General features: G+C 37.8%; 1 protein-coding gene across 1 annotated transcript in view; it reads right to left on the bottom strand.

The window, feature by feature from the left end:
- Positions 1-240: 240 nt before the first annotated feature.
- The window catches only part of galnt14 (UDP-N-acetyl-alpha-D-galactosamine:polypeptide N-acetylgalactosaminyltransferase 14 (GalNAc-T14)), a 50,219-nt gene continuing 31,452 nt past the window's right edge, over positions 241-19,007 (bottom strand). The window contains exons 9-16 of the mRNA XM_055186151.2: positions 17,469-17,572; positions 15,053-15,179; positions 13,405-13,497; positions 13,215-13,298; positions 10,096-10,240; positions 6,253-6,372; positions 3,945-4,264; positions 241-425 (exon numbers count right to left, since the gene is read on the bottom strand). Coding sequence (XP_055042126.1) covers positions 4,106-4,264; positions 6,253-6,372; positions 10,096-10,240; positions 13,215-13,298; positions 13,405-13,497; positions 15,053-15,179; positions 17,469-17,572 — 832 coding nt within the window. The 3' untranslated portion in view covers positions 241-425; positions 3,945-4,105. The remainder of the gene's footprint in view (positions 426-3,944; positions 4,265-6,252; positions 6,373-10,095; positions 10,241-13,214; positions 13,299-13,404; positions 13,498-15,052; positions 15,180-17,468; positions 17,573-19,007) is intronic.

The following is a 19,007-nucleotide window of genomic DNA, read 5'->3' as shown; positions in this document are numbered from 1 at the left end:
GCTCATAAGAACAAACCAATCCTGCCGATCCAGAGTTCATTCCCTTTGCAAATGCACACGGTAGATATGCTTTAAACATTTTATTATAGACTAATGAGGCTGTGCTCCCGACATGTTAATAAAGGTGACTGCTTGCATGAGGAATATAGGATTCATCTATTTTGAATTATCATCTAACCAACAAACCTGAGTCACTCTTTTAATGTGAATCAACTGACCAGGTATAAAAAACAAACAAGATTAAGAAAAATAGGGTCTTTATTGTACGTGAATGTGCAAGCAGAAATATACAAGTGCTTTGTATTGGGGCAAATAAAAAAGTTTGTGCGTAGTTTTCTAGTCACACTCGCTGCTTGTTCCTCAGGTTTTTCAGGGGTCCGAACTTTATTCTGGAGAACATCAGTATGATTGACACGCTGGGGATCCTAAACACAGAAACAGAGACAGATAACCAAAGCACATGGTTAGGTTCAACTGACCGCTACGTACTTTTTTGGATTAGCAAAAATCGAATATGTGACACTGTACCATAAAACCTTATAGGGGTAAATTTTGAATAAACAAGTTTTGGAAATGGTTGAAAATATATGATTATATATGAAGAGTTTGGTTCAAAAACACAATAAATCCATTTTGACAAATTTCGGTAAAAACGTGTTTTCTAAGAAAGTGACAAGATGAAAACCACTATTGTCAGCTACAAATTTTCACATAGCATATTTACGTTATAAAAACATAAAAAATTCAAATCCATAACTTGATTTTCAAAGATTTATTATACATTTTTTCCACAAAATGCAATAAATCCATGACAAGTTTTTATTCAAAATGCTATAAATCTATTAAATCAATCGCCTATATAAATGTGCATTCATCTTTGCCATGATATATTCATTTAGTTGACTAGTTGTACACACTAATTAAAAATATAAACATTAATGTCATTAATCAAAACACTTACTTTGTGATATTAAGAACACTGTCATTGCTGCGGTTATACTTGACGTCGTCGCTTAACGTTTTTCAAAGTGATCAGCTGTAAAATGTTTTGGTCCTGCTCGATTTTCGTTGACTTTGAGTAAAATTATGGAATGTTTTTCATAAGATCCCCTGGGGTCAATGTGTTAGCATAACAGAAAATTGATGCTGTCGGCCCGGGCAAACAATAAGCACCCGTCTCCGAGTGCCTTTTGCGTAAATTATTAGATGTTGATGGCTTACATTCTTTCCCGTCACAGAAAACCATCACAGGTTTATCAATGCTATTAAAGTATTATTTTGCTTTTGTTTGTTTGTTGATCACGAAGTACAAAGTAGATGAGGAAAACTAGATTCCATGTACTCAACGCGCCACCATTGTTTGTTTACATTGCGTGAATGGTGCGCATCTGTGGAGTGGATTTATGGCATTCTGTAGAAAAGGGAGAGTGGCGTTTATTGCATTTTGGGAAAAAAGGGAGAAAAGATGACAGAAAAACACGGCGGGTATTAGATTTTGCGTAAAATTAAGAATTTACTTTTTAATACTGACCTGATATAATACTGATTCTGGCAGTAACTCATTTTTTTTTCAAAAATGGTGTTTATTGCGTTTTGGAACCAAACTCTTCATATACTGTAGGGGTGTGCGGGGCAAAAACGCGGGGTTAGTTGTAACACGGACTGTTTACATTGTTGCACAAGGTTGAGCATTTTGGTTTTCGGGTATTTTTTTACGCTGCCAAAAGAAAATCTCCCGTAAATTATTGCAAATGTATAATGTTTTCCAGAGAGTTATTGATGAACAAGTGTTTTGGTGGCATGCAAGTAAATTTTTTAAGTATATTTTTTTTAGATTTCTAAGTTGGTTGTGTAAGATACCAAATCCAATGTTATGTCATATTAATCAGTGTCTTGTTGACTAAAACATAGCATCGTTTTGAAATATGTCTGTACCTCTTAGCAACTTTTTTGGTTGGCTTGAAAATATTTTGACCCAGCGGGGTTAATTGTAACGATGTGTTACAACTAACCCCTCAGCACTTACGATATGAAAACCGCTAACATTAGCACAATTCTTGCCGTTGTTTCAATTAAGCTACAGTACACACTAATGATTGCTGGGTGCCAAAAAAATAAATGCGCCTGTCTTATCAAAAATCGTGTGTCAAATTTATTTTTGTTTATATCTTTAATATTGATTGAATAAGGTCACGTCAAAGATTGAAATCATAATGAAATGAATGGCTAAAATCAGAATTTGATAATCATAATAGTTTCAAAATCAAATTCTGAGATAATGAGCATTACAGACTGGGTCACATATAAAAATGTTTTGTCATAATTGTGCTGCTTTTTCTCACATATTTAGACATTTGTATCTATTTATAATGGAACTATTGTTAGAAAAGGGCTGGATGAATGAATACAGTGTGGATACCTGTCTATTATAGACAGATATATAAACAATATCCACTTCAAGTATATAGACAAAATGGTATTAAAATATTTGCCTGCAAACTTAATTTTTAGCAAGTGTTACAACTAACCCCCTGTCTCTTACAATTAACCCCACCTATGGGGTAAGTTGTAACGTTTGTACTTCTGTCACGTTTGGTGTTATTTTCCAAGAATGGTAAGTACTAGAAACAAACTTCAAATGGTCATTTGTAACAGAGATGTGTGTGTTGCTTGTGTAAAAATATAATGAATCAAAGTCAATTTTTTTTTGAATGATTGAGCCAAAACCCCAAAAGTGTTAGGTTGTGCCCGGCTCTCCCCTTTATGGTTATGGGCATGTATGGATATGGGTATGTTAGGATAAGATTTGGCTGAGATACAACGATTTAAAAATCTGGAATCTGAGGGTGCAAAAGAAAATCTAAATATTGAGAAAATCGTTTTTAAAGTTGTCCAAATGAAGTCCTTAGCAACACATATTACAAATGATATATATTTTTTATGTATATAAGGTAGGAAATTTACAAAATATCTTTATGGGACATGATCTATACCTAATATCATAAAGATTGTAGGCATAAAAATAGATAATTTTCGCCCAAACAATGTATTGTTAGCCATTATTACAAATATGCGACTTAGGACTGGTTTTGTGGTCCAGAGTCACGTATGACATACAAATAGATGATGCTGTCTAAACGGCAAGGTAATGGCACAAAGCAAAGCAACAAACCTGGCTCACTCTTATTATAATAAATTAAACATCTAAAGTGGGGGTCTCCAACCTTTTTGTGAACAAAGGCTACCACAATGGATAAAACAATCTGGAGGGCTATTTTTTTGATATAGGCCTAGTATACTCAAAGCATTTTTGCTTTACTTATTTTATTTTACTTGTTGATATATGTTTTAGTATTGTTTAAAATGTTAACATACATAAAAAAGCCAAGCTAATGTAAAAAATATGTAATAAATAAATATTACAATTGAGACTATTAATAGAATGTGCTTTGGCGGGCACCTCACAGACTCTGTGTGAGCCACCTGGTGCCCGCGGGCACCATGTTGGAGACCCCTGATCTACATTGAAGTTCTGTCAAGAAGATAAGCATCACTTTAAAAAGCCTGCAAGACAATTAAGCACAGTGTTTGTGCTTTTAAAAGAGGACACATCAGCCAAGTACTTATAAAAAAAACTAAAATACCTAAGAAAGTTATTATAGAAAGTACATTTTTTTCTTATTTATGGTATATTAGCTGTATTTAGCTGATTGAAAGGCTCAAACAAAGCAATATTTTAGGCACAGTTTTTATCAGTATAGCTTTTGTTTAAATCATCAGACATGATTTAATGCAGCCTGTCTAAAACCATTTTACCAACAAGGTACAAAAACGTTACCTTTTACTCATAGTGTACAGTAGCATGCAGCATTACTATATGCAGTAAATGATAATGAGGTAATTTTTTGGTAAAGTCAGAATGTAATCTTGCAATCCCAGCATACCTGTGGTGTGCTGAAGAGACAAAGGGTGTGGACACAGCAAAACAGCAGGACACAGATGTCGCCCTCCTGGAGGTACACGCTGAGCTCTTTCTCTCTCTCTCTCTCTGTCTTTCTATGCGTCTTTGACTCCAGAGAGATGAGGCGAGGTCAGGGAGCAAGGATCACGAGAAAGGCATCTCCCATCTCTGAGTGTGGGCTGACAGCTCGCACGGGCTGATCACCAGCATTTTACTGCTCTCAATGCCGTCCAGAGCCATCTCGCTGTCCACGCAGAAACGAGATGCCAAATGCTCCAGGTGAGTGCCAGATTTCTGCCAACGCTGCAGAATACAGATGACATTAACACCAACCAACACACAAACGCACACGTTTAGATATATTTGAATATATGTGACACTGTCTGTAAAATCCAGGCTGAAATGTCATCATTTTTCACTATGATTTCAATCTTTGAAATGACCTAGTTAATATAAAGATAACAAGGATATATTTTCACAGAATTTTTCTTTACATTATGTATATGATTTTATATAAATAAAATATCAGTAAATCACAAAAAAATGGACTTTCACAGGCAGGGTGACATATACCATAGACCTATTGTTTGTTATATACCGTACCTTCCGGACTATAAGCCGCACCGGAGTATACTGTAAGCCCCATCATTCAAAAATGCGTCATTAAGACGAAATAACATATATAAGTCACAGTGGACTATACGTCGCGTTTATTTAGAAAATTATTTCACAAAATCCAAGCCGAAGAACAGACATTTAATCTGGAAGGGCAAGTTATTCAACTACACAATAGCAGACAGAACAGCAGGCTAAATAGATGTCTGTACATTAAAGTAATATTATCAGTTATTTAAACGATAAACCATAGCATACAGAACTTACCTGGAAGGTTGAATAGGCTAAATTAACCGAATAAGCCAACTAGCGTGAAGTTCGCATACTCGTCATTCCACATTACAGAATCTATTGAATTACATAAATACAAAAGCAGCATATGGCGAACTCTCGCTGCTGTAGACGGTAATGTTGTCTCTTGCCTCATAAATGTCAAAATTAATTCACACTGACTTACAAGGCGCAGCTGACTATAAGACGCAGCACCAGCCAAGTTATGAAAAAAAATACGGCTTATAGACCGAAAAATACGGTAAAGCTAATTATTAGTACTATAAGCTATCTCTTTAAGGGACACTCCTCATTTTTTAGAAAATATGCTAATTTGCCAGATCCCCTAGAGTTAAACATTTGATTTTTACCGTTTTGGAATACATTCAGCCGATCTCCGGTTTGGTGGTATCACTTTTAGCATAGCTTAGAGTAATCCATTGAATCTGATTGAACCATTAGCATCACACTCAAAAATAACCAGAGTTCCGATCTTTTTCCGTTTTAAAAGTTGACTCTTATGTAGTTACATCGTGTACTAAGACCGACAGAAAATTAAAAGTTGCGATTTTCTAGGCCCATATGGCTAAGAACTATATTCTCATTCCGGCGTAATAATTAAGAACTTTGCTGTTGTAACATGGCTGCAGCAAGCGTAGTGATATTACACAGCACCTGAAAATAGTCTCCTTGGTTAATTTCAATAGCAACTAAATATTTTCAGGCGCTGTGTAATATCATTGCGCCTGCTGCAGCCATGTTACAGCATGTAACTACAGAAAAGTCATGTTTTAAATGCGAAAAATATCGAAACTCTTATTTTAGCGTGATGCTAATGGTCTAATCAGCTTCAATTAATTATGCTAAGCTATGCTATGCTAAAAATGGTACCTCCAGACCTGGAGATCAGCTAAATGGATTCCAAAACAGTAAAAATCAAATGTTTAACTCTATAGAGGAGCTAAAAATGAGCATATTTTTAAAAAAAAGTGTCCCTTTAAAGTACTGTCTGTACACATGAACTCATTGAGGTCTCATTAACATAATTTTTCACAATGACTTGTGAAGCCAAATATGATCCATTTAAACCGTCGAGCTATGACAGATCAACCTCTGTGGGCATACATGCAAGACAAATCTGGCATCTATATAATGCACAGTGTGCATCTGTACTTCATGCACAACACAGAATAAGTGGATGTTTTCCTACAGTGTGCCGCACGGCCCTGACAGTGACGTGACAAATGTGACATGGAGGAAACGCTGACATCGGCCACAGAGTAAAGCCCTTCCTGAGGGGCTGTCTAACGCTGGGACTGATGTCAGTGGGTTTTCTCCGGGAGCTTTCTAAGTGTGTGCTGATTTATTGTCTGTCACAGATGTCTCCGGCGCTCTCTTGGAGGTACCTGCTTGCCGTCGCTGATGTTGCAGGGTACGAGCAGAATCTGGGAGGCAGGGAAAGTGGTGGAGACGGACAGACATTGTTGCTTCTGGCGGATTTGCTGTCCGTGGGTGTAGATCCACTCCTGGATATAAAAGAACACAATATCAGCACTTCAAACGTCCTTGTTGCTGTCAAAGCGGTTTTATGTTGAACTAAAGTACAGTGCGGTGAAAAAGCTATAGCAGTTTTATTTCAAGGACATTCGCAGATTTTAGTAGAATTTAGTCTCGGCTGCAAAAATGAGGATCTTGTAGAAGATAATGAGGCTGTTTTTAATATCACTAGCTGGACTTTTAAAAATGATTTCCAGCGCTTCTACTTTTAGTTTTATTCTGGTAAAGTGTGAATTGTATTTCCCATCTGCCTAACAAATCTACAGATCAAAACAAATTGCCAATGGGTTTACTTTACAATTTATCCTTCCTACTGTAGATTTGCAATACAGCTTGTTAATTCAAAGATGTCTGTTCTGATCTATCAGCTCCACTTTAATGGCACACGGAGGGAGACAAAACGTTGGAAGAAAACATCATCAACACTTATTGCTTTCCTCCGAGAAGGTGGTCTGGTTTGCTGTACGGAGAGAACGACACACAAGGGCAGCGTGAAAATGTACTTTTGTGGGCCGTGCTGATGAACCGCTACCCATCTGCTGAGTCCTACAGACGCTTAACAAGGTCACACGCAGCAGGAAACATGCTCTCGCTGTGCTATCAACACACTTAACAGCGCTGAAATTGCTTTTGTTGCATTTTGGACTCTCATCATCTCTGCGCTTTAAAATTTAGAGAGTAAACATTGGGAAAAAAAACATATTACAAAACGAGAGGGAACAGGAGAGATATTTGTTTAAATAAACATTATTTTAGGGTAGAATAATGGAAAACAGTTTTTATGAGGCTTTACGACCAGGGGTTTGGTGGGTTTTGCCAGTTTTCTTTCTTTCAATCAACGAGTTGGAATCTGAATTAAATTGCCTGGACCCTGCAGATGTTGAATTGAAATTTGAATTGGAATGACAGTCGAGATTGCACAGTCAGACAACAAAGGACTTTCTTTTCTGCAGCACAAAAACAAAATAAAGAACTCAGATGCAAAACCCTCTGACATGTTTTCTTGTAAATAAGCATTTTTTCAGGCTCTTACAGTATGTTTCCAGGTTCAGCAATTTCACTTAAATGGTAATGAAAAGGTTATTATTAGTCAGTAAATGAGGCGCCTTATTATAACCAAAGTCACCTTATTGATTTCATTGGTATTTGAAATTTGCACCGCCGTTCATTAAATTTTTCTTCTTTGCACTCAAGCTGCATTTACACTGCCTGTCTAGGGGTGCAACGGATGACCAAACTCACGGTTTGGATCACATTACGGTTTTTAAAGCACGGATCGGATCATTTTTCGGATCAGCAAAAAAAAAGGATGGGAAAAATCTAATAACAAATCAAGAAATTACAAACATTTATAAAAAAGAACAAAGTTGCATTTTAAAGGAACAGTATGTAAGAAATTTATATCAATGAATCATAAAATGGCCCTAATATGTCACTAGACATTAAGAATTCATTTTCATTTCAAATATTTATATCACTGACATTAGTGGCCTGGCAAGTATATTGTCATTTAAAAAGTGGAGTTGCAGCCCTCAACTGATGTTTATGTTGTCATTTTGCATATTGGCCACTAGTTGCGTGATTGCAGTACCAGTTTTAGCCACAAGGTTTGTGATTGCAATGCCAGTTTTGGCCACAATCCTACATACTGTTCCTTTAAGTAAGGTCTTAAATCATTAGGTACAGAGATCGAATCAAATGAATAATAACACTGTATTTATTGTATAAATTAAATATTATTATTATTATTTTAGAGCTTCAGAAGTGATTTTCTCTTTGTCTTGGGTTTGATTAACATTAAAGGCACAGACTTAGGTAGGTTAATTGAGGTTACTGTCTCTTTAAGAACAAATAAGCACAGACAGGTTTCTGCTTCTAATCTATACACACACTTTAGACATAAACAAATGTTTTTATTAGAAAAAGAATAATGTGGAGATCATTTTGTTTGTATGTTCCCTGTCAATAACAGAAATATTTTATGTTTGCCTGCTTTTTGAAACGCGTCTCTCCGTGTGTGCACTACTGAGTGCACTTAAACCCGCGCACACACACAGACAGAGGGCTTATTACAAACGGCGCAGCATAAACAGTCGTCCCACATAAAAACTTTACGTTGTTTTTCATTGCTCTATTAGAAGTTTACACATCAAGAGTTCTGAATCTGCTGATCTTTGAAGGATGATCACATCTGACTCGAGCTGGACCAGACATATTCAACCGCATGTGCATTTGTGCGTAAAGTAAACTGTTCACTTGAGTGCTTTTTTGCGGTTAAATTGCTTAAAATCACTTGAATGTTAACATTTGCAAACCTTTGAAACAAATGATAAACTTTTCCTATTTAAATTTGCATATTAATCCGCGAGTCACATGCGAGCCGAACCGTGGGTCTGCGATGGTCTGAATGGACTTAATTCCGATTTTTTTCTCTCAAGTGGTACAAATCGGATATGACCTACGGACATGTAAGCAAGAAAAAAGCGCATAGATTCCGATATTCTCTGATCGGTTTCAGGCCTCATTCATACAGGTATGTGGAAATAAATCGGACATGAATTGCGTACGTGCATTTGCGTCCGCAATGTAAGTGGACACATCAGATATTCCCATTTCAAGACGTGCCGTGCGTCATTGAAAATGTGACACAGGCAAATGACGTCAACTTATGTGGACACCCCTCGTGATCATATGACTATTCTTAGCAACGCATCTTTGCAGCGACGGCTCCACTTAGTGTAAATTCTTTACCACCAAAGTAATGTACTTAAATCAGAGGTTGGATTTTTTTCTTTTTTGCATTTGGGTTCTATGTTGTTTAAATAAAAAGGAGAATTTTTAGAAGTCCACGACCACATATTAAACAGGGGTGCCAATAATTGTGGAGGGCACTGTATTTCTTAATGTCTAGTGACATATCAGGGCCATTTTATGATTAATTGATATACATTTCTTACATACTGTTCCTTTAACATTAATATTAATTATTATCTAATGAGGATACTCAGAAATAAATTAGAAATAACTCTTATCAACAAATTAACCACAAATGTTTTTACTCAAATCTACACTTTTTGTAGATTTAATTTGGTTTTAATTCTACTTCCCTAAATTTAAATTCTGCATCTATTGCTACCACAACTCAAGTTAATTAATGAAACTGGATTGTAAAAGGCATTCGAAAGTCAATTCAAAATTTACAGGCTCACTCGCAGGTAAGAGAGTCATGTAAGGTGACAGTGAAGCAGATTAGCTGCTTGGAGACCAGAGGGCACCTCTTTGTTTAATATAATTACACAGCAGTGCAGAAATGTGACCTGAATTAAATCCCATTACCCCGCTGTAAAAGCCGGCCTTTCACTATGCCCCCGGTCGCGCGGCATTTAATGTAATCTAGCATGTCTTAGAGTCGCAATGTGACCAGCCTAACTGTGTGAGATGTCAATGATTCCCAGTGTGAGACTATATGTGCACACTTGACTAGCTTCGTTTCTCTGGTCTTGACCACACTGTTTAATAGAGGGTTTGATCAGCATGCTTAAAAGCAAGATACACTTGGTTGTGACACTGAATTCTGTAAATGCCAGACCTACTTCTTCCAACTAGGCCAGAAATACCGTTATTATCAACAACAAAGCTGGATTTGTGTGCTCATTACTTCACTACAGTATGTGTGCCAGAGAGTCTTGTACCTGATTGGCTACTGGTGTGTCTTTGGTGCCAGCGCAAGGTGCGAGCGTGAGCACTGGGAGATCCTGCCCTTCGACTGAACGAGATTCCAGGCAATTCTGTCTTTGCCGAATTACACCAGACTTGCCATCGGAATCATCTGGAACTCTGGATTTTGAAAAGAAACAGATGATAATATGAAACTATTGAATTACTGGTAATTTATATGTTTCTTTTTACTAAGATTTTCATTGTACAGGGAGCTGAGTATACGACCATAAAAGCTTTGACCATTTAGCACTTGTTGCTGCTGATAATAGAAATTTTAAAGATTTTCTTCTCTTTATCTACATCAGCTCCCACTCGCTGTAGAAGAGCGATTAAAGATTGTCCCCATACTTCTCATCATTTCAGTTATGAAGATGTCAGTGTTTAAAATGCTCGCAAAGAAAGATGCAACTCTGGTGCATAATAAACGCAAAGCGCGTGACTGTATGGTGCTTTTTAGTGGTCTAAAAGGAAGTTCAGAATGACTTTTACATCAATCCCCTAGAGATTACCACACGACCTTGGTGTTTGTCAAAAACAGTAGGTAATTCGGCCGGGAATTTTTATGCAGGTGATCGCAGAAAAACACAGACATTCTGGATTCAGACAGCAATGAAATCACAAACTACCCGCTGTAAATGATGAAAATACCTTACGTCCCCACGAGAAACAATTACTGTCCAAATAGGGCTTTTGACATGACCTTGCTTAGTCAATATTAAAGATATTAAGGTTATTTTCCACAAAATTTTCTTTTAGGCAGGGTCACAAATGTTTATCCTTGAAAATAATAACCCTATTCATGAGCCCTCCTTAAAGTCTCAAAATGTGCTTACAATATTCAAAGTCTTCAGAAAATCAATGTTCATGAACCAAAACAGTTCATCTTTTGACTTTTACAAAAGTCGAATAATTTGGTGTCTAACATCATTTGATGAAATGTTCTATATCCAGATCCATATTCACGCATTAGAGCTATAATTCAGTACAATGTAAAATGTAACAGAATCAATGACTCTTTAATGATATTCTCTATGAAGTCACACATAATACAAAACCAGACACAGATGAAACATAGAAATGCTTCAAATAACCTCCCACAAGAAAAAGCATGAAGAATGCATTATTATGTGGAACATTCTTCAAGCTTGTATGCTTGTATTCACAGTTCAAAGGCACCGGAGCGGGGCTCTAAACTGCAAGCGTTAGGTGAAAATGCATGTGTTTAAATGTGAAACGATTGGGCGCATAGATGCGTGTGACATCTTACAAAACCCATGAACTTTTAAAATACCACCAGAATAAAAATGTGCATCTTATCATAATATGCAAATTATGTTTCACACTGTGGATTTCATCAGTCAAAAACCCCATTCACACGGCACTTTGATCCCAGAACATTTTCATATAAAACAATTTCCCCCTAAAATGTTCCCCCTAAAATGCAGAAACAATGCCTTAAGGAACGTGCCGTATGCATTTATCGAGAGAGTTACCGGTTTGTATTTGGTAACCTTACTATAGGGGGAAAATAAATGGTGCGGGTCGATAAACGTCACGTGACTCAAAAGTGAAATGTGTATTACATCTTACCAGGTTGCCTGATGTCCTCACTGACACTCTTCCAATCGAGGTCCTTTTTATTCCTGTCTCTATAGAAATAAGAACTTGTATTGTATAGCTCCGGGTGACTGCTTCGGACAATATCAAGCGCTCCTTCAGGTTGAATGAGTGACTCCGGGCGGGGCTGCCTCCACAGCAGCAAGCAGGCTCCTGATTGGTTAACACGGAACGAAATTTCCGCCGAAGTTCTAATTTTTCAACTTGGGCGCCAGCCGGCAATTCGCGTCAAACACAAAATGCACAAAAAGGACTATTCACGCGTACCGCGCAGAATGCTCAATTCGCGCATTTCGCGCGAGCTAGACGCGTGAATGAGGCGGAAACACGTCTTCCACGTCAAACGCCTCATCCGCGCCGCGGGACCTCCAGATGCGCGTCAACGCGTCTTAACATTGACTTTACATTGAAATCACTCACGCTTCACGCCTCTACCGCTGTTGGTGTAAACGCAGCATTAGTACACGATGTAACTACAGAAGAGTCAAAATTTCAAATAGGAAAAATATCGAAACTCTTTGGTTATTTTTTAGCGCGATGCTACCGGTCTAATCAGATTCAATGGATTATGCAAAGCTATGCTAAAAGTGGTACAGCCAGACCCGGAGATCGGCTGAATGGATTTCAAAACGGTAAAAATTAAATGTTTACCTCTAGGGGAGCTGGAGAATTAGCCTATTTTCAAAAAAAGTGTCCCTTTAACATTCATGTCGAAAAAATGTTGCAAAAACTGGACTAAAGCAGAGATTCACTATCTGTGCTGAAGCTGATCTCATTCAGCAGCATGACAGAACTGCGCATCACACGCTCCTTTTATAACAAAAATGCACATGGGTAGTTTCTCAAGAGAGAAATCACGGACAATAAGCTAACTTTTTATCGCTTCAGAAAAACCTACCAAGCGCAGGACCTTAAATACGTCACCTGTCTTTACAGGACCTTTACGACATTTGTGTGAATGCGCGCGCAGATTCCGGAAAATCATTGGCAGTGTGAATGAACCAAAATCAGACGATTCCGGATAAATCCTGGACGTTTTGTCTGCGCATTTTCCATAATCTTTGTGTTAAAACTGCTAAAAGAGATCACATGCATAAGTTTGCTTATTTAAAAATAATTCACCTTTTAAAAATGCTGTTTATAAAATGTGTTTTGCTAATAATATCGGTCAGGGCTGTTTTTTGATGCAGGTCAACTATGTGCTCTGTTTCTTATTTTTAAAACTGAACTGCATCTCAATGTATGACTGCAACCAAAACGTTAGCGTAGTGACAGCAATGTTAGTATTCAGTATTTGCTACAGTGGGTCGAAATCCCTCCCTTGTGACCAATGAGAGCAGACAGACAGCGGCTTAGACTACAACAAATAAGCTTTAGACACAGAGGAGCCATTCACTGCCATGCTAAATAATAACACTGCAATTTGCAATCATCAGTCACCGCCGGCGTGTGCCACGCTCGCTCCCCGACTCACTTGAGCTCTGGATAGACGTTGTCCAGATACCACTTGAAGGATTTGCATACGAGCCTCTTACGAAGCTCCTGCCTGTCGCGAATGCTGATAAGACAGGAAGAGAATGAGAGGAATAAGACATGAATCTTTACTCTAATGCCCCTCTGTTACAGATACACATATAAACACACACATACTATCAGTCACTCACTCTCCATAGGACTTCCCCCTGGCAGCTGGTCGAGCTGAGTAGTAGAACAGTTTGAACTCATCCATCCAAACCTCGGCCGTCCTTCTGGTATTCCTGAAACAAGGAGCAATGATGTGTGTTCTTCCTTCGCAGATATGCAAATCAACCTCACTAAGGAGTTTCTTAGCATGACCTGCCAATCATCAGTACGGCTACTAGAAATTATGTTGCATACATGAATGAAAATGTAGTTGGATGATTTTTAGCGCACAACACATATCTGATCAGGACGTTTCTAACTTTAACAAACAGATTAAGTATAGTAAAGCCGACTAATGCCTTCAGGAATTATTCATTAGTGGTTTTGAACTATACGAGAAAATGGATTTTGTTGACGGAGCACACTGCATAGCGATTCAAATACAGAAAGAATGTTGTGCTATGCCCTTAATATTTCATACGGTTTCACGCTGAGGTTTTTCCCCGAGAGGCAAAACGTGATAAAAGTAAACAAATTTTGCACAGCAGATTTTCTTCTAGGGAAAAGTCGATATATTATCTCAATGTGTGGCAAAAATTCAACATGGGACAACATTCAGACTCAGAGATAAAAATAAACAGATTAGCATATTCAAATTTACAGGTTAATAAGCCCTAAGGATAAAACAAGATCTTCTGATGTCGTAAATTGGGGCTGCAGTACAAGCCTTATTAGCCAAAAGATTTCTTTTAAAGGCGGGGTGCATGATCTCTGAAAGCCAATAGAGGGTATGCAACGACATCACTTTTCCACGTGACCACGCCAGAGCACACCCTGTTGAGTGGCAAAACATTCAACACAATGGCTGGTTTTCACCAGTAAACCTGACTATTATCAGCTTAAATTTAGTTTAGTTGGCCTTAACAGTGACCCTAACAGCTTGCCAAACAACCAGTAGTCTATGGACATTGACTTATGGCCAAACATTGCTTTTCCTGACATATATGTTTGTCTTCCCTAACACTATTAAACCATCCCACCTTTGTAGAACCCAAGGCTCATCATAATTGATGTTTTTTAATGAAGGCTCACTGACAAAACTTTACAATTACACAGAATAAAAGTATTAATTGGTGTATTTTTATATGATTTTTTATCCCAAAATGTTACGTACCTGACATATGGCTACTGCTACAAATTTACTTCTCCTTTGAGTGTATTTTTGCAGTCTGGAAAAAGACCACTCAAAATTTTTGTTGATTCTAGCACAGTTGATCACACAACTACTTTTCCAACTTTAGACGCGTTTTTCATGCTATGCTAATGCTGTTGCTCAGAGTTTTTGCCACTCAGTGAGTGTAACCGCAGTCACTTTCGGCATAGGTGACGTTATGTGCATACCCTCTATGTTGACATTTAAAATCACCTAAACAAACACACCCCTACCCCAATAAATATCTGGACCTTCTTTTGATAGACCCGCCCCACACATACGCAACCCAGGCAACGATGTCGGTTAGTAGACACGCCCCTTACTGCTGATTGGCTACAAGTGTGTTTTGGTACTCGGCCTGACTCCCTTTTCCAAAGTGTTTTTCAAAAATCATGCACGCCGCCTTAAATAAAAACTTTTAGATATTTTGCTTGATAAATACAGTATAAGTGATTGCATTGCTTTATGGTACTTACTTTATGTATGTGTTTGCATTGCCCTCTGGAAAGATGTAGGGATGTTTCTTGCGGAAGACATGGCCGACCCTGCTACAGGGAACAATTTCCAGACTTCCTCCACACATCCATACTCTGAAAGAGATCTCTAGAAACATAAAAAGATATTTATATCAGCTAAACATATCTTTAATACCTAAATTATTTTTCTTGGTCTGCGTGCACATCGCAAGAGACTTTGTCACTGGCGGTGTCCGAAATAGTCCCCTATACCCTTAAATAGTGTACTATTTGAGGGAACATCCATTTTTAATGGTGTGCAAAATTAGGGCTGTGTTGAAAAAATAGATTAATCGATTCTGAATCGATTTTCATGTTAATTTCTAAAGATCGATCCGTAACTCAGAGAATCGAGAATTTAATAATTAATAACTTAAACTTGCCACGTCAATGAATTCACGCATGCGCGCGAGGTGGAAGGACATTAAAACAACGAACATAGCGGTCAGGAACGTTAAGCAAGCAGTTATTTTGAAAACTCTAGAAACGCTCAAAGCTGCGATCTACATGTAAAATAATCCACTCATAACAAATGAACGAGTTATTTGTGTAATTTTTATAATAAGCGCCATGCAGTGAATCCACCACGGGTCTCCAGCGAAACTCTTTCTATCTCTCCCTCTGTGCTCATGCAGCCGGTCTCTGACGGGCAGAGGTTTCTTGAGGCGCGTGCAACGGGTCGCCAAATAAAGAGTTCTTCTTACACATAATGCTAATAGTTGTAAAGGTTTCTGAACTTTAAGCAAGCTAAGACAAAACTCGCGTTTATATCAGTGACACATGCCCTGCTGGAGCGATGTAGTTTGACGCCTAATTTGCTTATAGTACAAACATCTTTGATCAGAAAGACGAGAGAGAAACGCAAATGTTAACGTGTAATAGAAAGTAAAGAGCAGTTAAAAGCTAGTGAGTGGCAAATAACTGCATATTTTTATAATCCAAAAAACTGAAAAACATGTATACCATGAAATATACTAATAAAATGACTCATGGAATAGATTTTTTGGTCATTCCATGCACCCCTATCTGGCACCATTTCGGGCTTTTTTCAAAAACACTTATCTAAATCTCGAAGATTGGATCAGATCGGATCAGATCGAATTGAATCGAATGGAACAATGATAATCGATTCAAGATCTTGAAAATTGGAATCGTATCGATTCTTGAAATTTGAATCGAAACCCAGCCCTATGCGAAATCTTAGTGGACATTAGTGCAACCAATTTACACTAAAGAATAGCCGCTACTCGTTCACCGAATTAATTCTTGGCAGTATATGGGGCCCACAGGGCAGCGCTTCCTGTGAGCTTAAGTGTCTGTTTTATTTACTCCTTCAAGTTAACCATATTAGTAGGGAATAGTGCATGAGGGTATGGGGGGCTATTTCTGACACAGCCACTGTGTCACCCATCTCTTTCAATGAGGTCGTTAAGAGGCGTTCCTAATTCCGGTTGTCCTAGTAACAAGTGAGCGGCCATCCTCTCAGTAACTAATGAGCTCCACTGCTTCACTCCCACTGGTTGTCACCCCAAAAGTCGCTAATCATTTGCATAAAGTTGAACTTTTCTGAACATTGTCGCAAAGCTGGGCACACCCACTTCCTGTCACTAGTGGTCACTGTCGGTCATTTCAGCAGAAGTTGCCAAGCTTCCACTCAAATGTACGAGATCACACTATTCTGACGTTTGTTGGTGGCGGTGTGCATGCAGCTTTAGACAGCAAAGAGATTAAATGGATACTTTATGTAGCATCTTAAAGTACAGTGCATTACAAGGTACAGGTATAGATCTTTATTAGTATGTGTGTTCCCTGGGTTTGAACCCACAACCTTTTGCGTTGCTGATGCAATGCTGTACCACTGAGCTATTAAGGTAAAGGTTAAATCAATACTTCTCATCACTGAGAACTTAATTACGTTTCCTAAAATACAGTGTAAAAAGTAACCTTCATGCAAATCAATATCCATTTAGGTAAACATGCATCAATCACAGTTTCTTCAATTTAACTTTAAAGAGCACACGCTAATAGATGATTTTTTTATTTTGGTTCAGCTAAAGTTGGTCTAGCTCTGCTTTATGTGTTCAGGGTTAATGGCGGTTACTTTTTCCACCGAGCACAATGAGAACCATTCAATTTTCCTCATTTTTTTTTTTTTAAGAAAATCACTTAAATAAAAGCACCAAACCGGCCATGGTTTGAGAAATTGATTTTAGAGATCAAGAGAAGCTATTTCTAAGTTCGAATGTCATTGCATGGCATTTCGTCCCTCAGATGAGACAGCATCAACAAGTTGCCTTCGATCAATCTGTCAGAGGAGGAAAGTGATTGAGGTTTGAATGCAGTCAGACAGGTGCTCTCATGCATAGTAAATACTCACCAAAGTTCTCCCCTCCCCAGATGTCCATGGCTGTGTCGTATTTTCCCAATTGATTGAACCACGATCTGTCGATCACAAACAGTCCTCCTGCGATGATGGGCGTTCTGGGGGTTGAAAAGAAACAACTCTTCACAATGAACTCAAAGCCATTTGTTTCATTCACTGCTACTGTCTTCGGGAGCGTGGCTTGGGTTTAGAGATGTCTTGCAATGTCGCAAACAAGGTAAAAGGTCACTGAAACACACTGAGTGAGTTAGCTCAGTAACTAATTTTGGAAAGAGCATACTGTAGCATGGTTTCCAGTTTGACTGTTTTCAATTCATCTTGCTCTTCAAAAACGACGAGAGAGCCCCTGAGAGCTGCTTCAAACACTAAGGACATTTGGGAAATTGTTTCCATATTATTAAAGCTTTTTAAATTCTATCAGAACAAATTTTTTCATGTTAAAGTGAAAGGACACTGTTTTAGTGCTGCGCCCCGGGACTGTATAAAGACCTTACATAATGAACTGTTATGTTTTTATTACGTTAGAATGAGCAATTTCTATTTACATACATTGCAGCTCCCCTTACATGGAAGTCGTCATTTTGTGCTGCCATATTTATACACAATCCCTAAATGGACAAACTGCTTTAAGGAGTGACAGTCATCACTATGTTGTCTTAGACGAGGACATGTTTGTCCTGTGGCGGCTATCATAGCTCCTCTATGTGTTTCGAAAGGAAGGGCCGTTGGTTGCAATTCATCATTTTTAAATATATCTGCAGCACTTAGCAACTTTTTTGCTTTGATGCTCATTATCTCAGAATTTGATTTTGAAACTGTAATATGGTTTTTCCAGACTAGGTCACATATAAAAAGTTGTTTTGTTTTTTTGTCATAATTGTGCTACTTTTTTCACAGATTTAGACATTTTTATCCATTTATAATTGAACTATTGTTAGAAAAGGGCTGGATGAATGAATACAGTGTGGATACCTGTCTATTATAGACAGATATAAAACAATATCCACTTCAAGTATATAGACAAAAAAGTATTGAAATATTTGCCTGCAAACTTAATTTTTAGCAAGTGTTACAACTAACCCCCTGGCTGTTACAAATAACCCCACCTATGGGGTAAGTTGTAACGTTTGCACTTCTGTCACGTTTGGTGTAATTGTCCAAGAATGGTAAGTACAAGAAACAAACTTTGTGTTGTGAGATGTGTGTGTTGTTGTGTAAAAATCTAATTAATCAAACACAAATATTTTTTTTTGACTGAGCCAAAACCAAATAGAGTTAGTTTGTGCCTCACTCTCCTCTACCATAAATGTTTCAGTCATAATGTAAACTATGCTTTCATTAAAACTGGCTGTCACGATGCTAGCATGTTGTGGGTGGTTGCTTACTTGGCCAAATCGAAAAGTCAAAAAGAGCCACATTCAATTCAATGTATTCTTGTACATATAACCAGCTTCAAAGCCAATGGTATTTTGTTTACTCTTGTTATTCTTTAGGAGAAAATCTATTGCTTTAAAATAATATAAAAATATAGTC

The sequence above is a fragment of the Misgurnus anguillicaudatus genome, chromosome 18, assembly GCF_027580225.2.
Source record: "Misgurnus anguillicaudatus chromosome 18, ASM2758022v2, whole genome shotgun sequence".
NCBI lineage: Eukaryota > Metazoa > Chordata > Actinopteri > Cypriniformes > Cobitidae > Misgurnus > Misgurnus anguillicaudatus.
The sequence above is the reverse complement of the archived record's forward strand: the minus strand, read 5'-3'. Positions and strand labels throughout refer to the sequence as shown.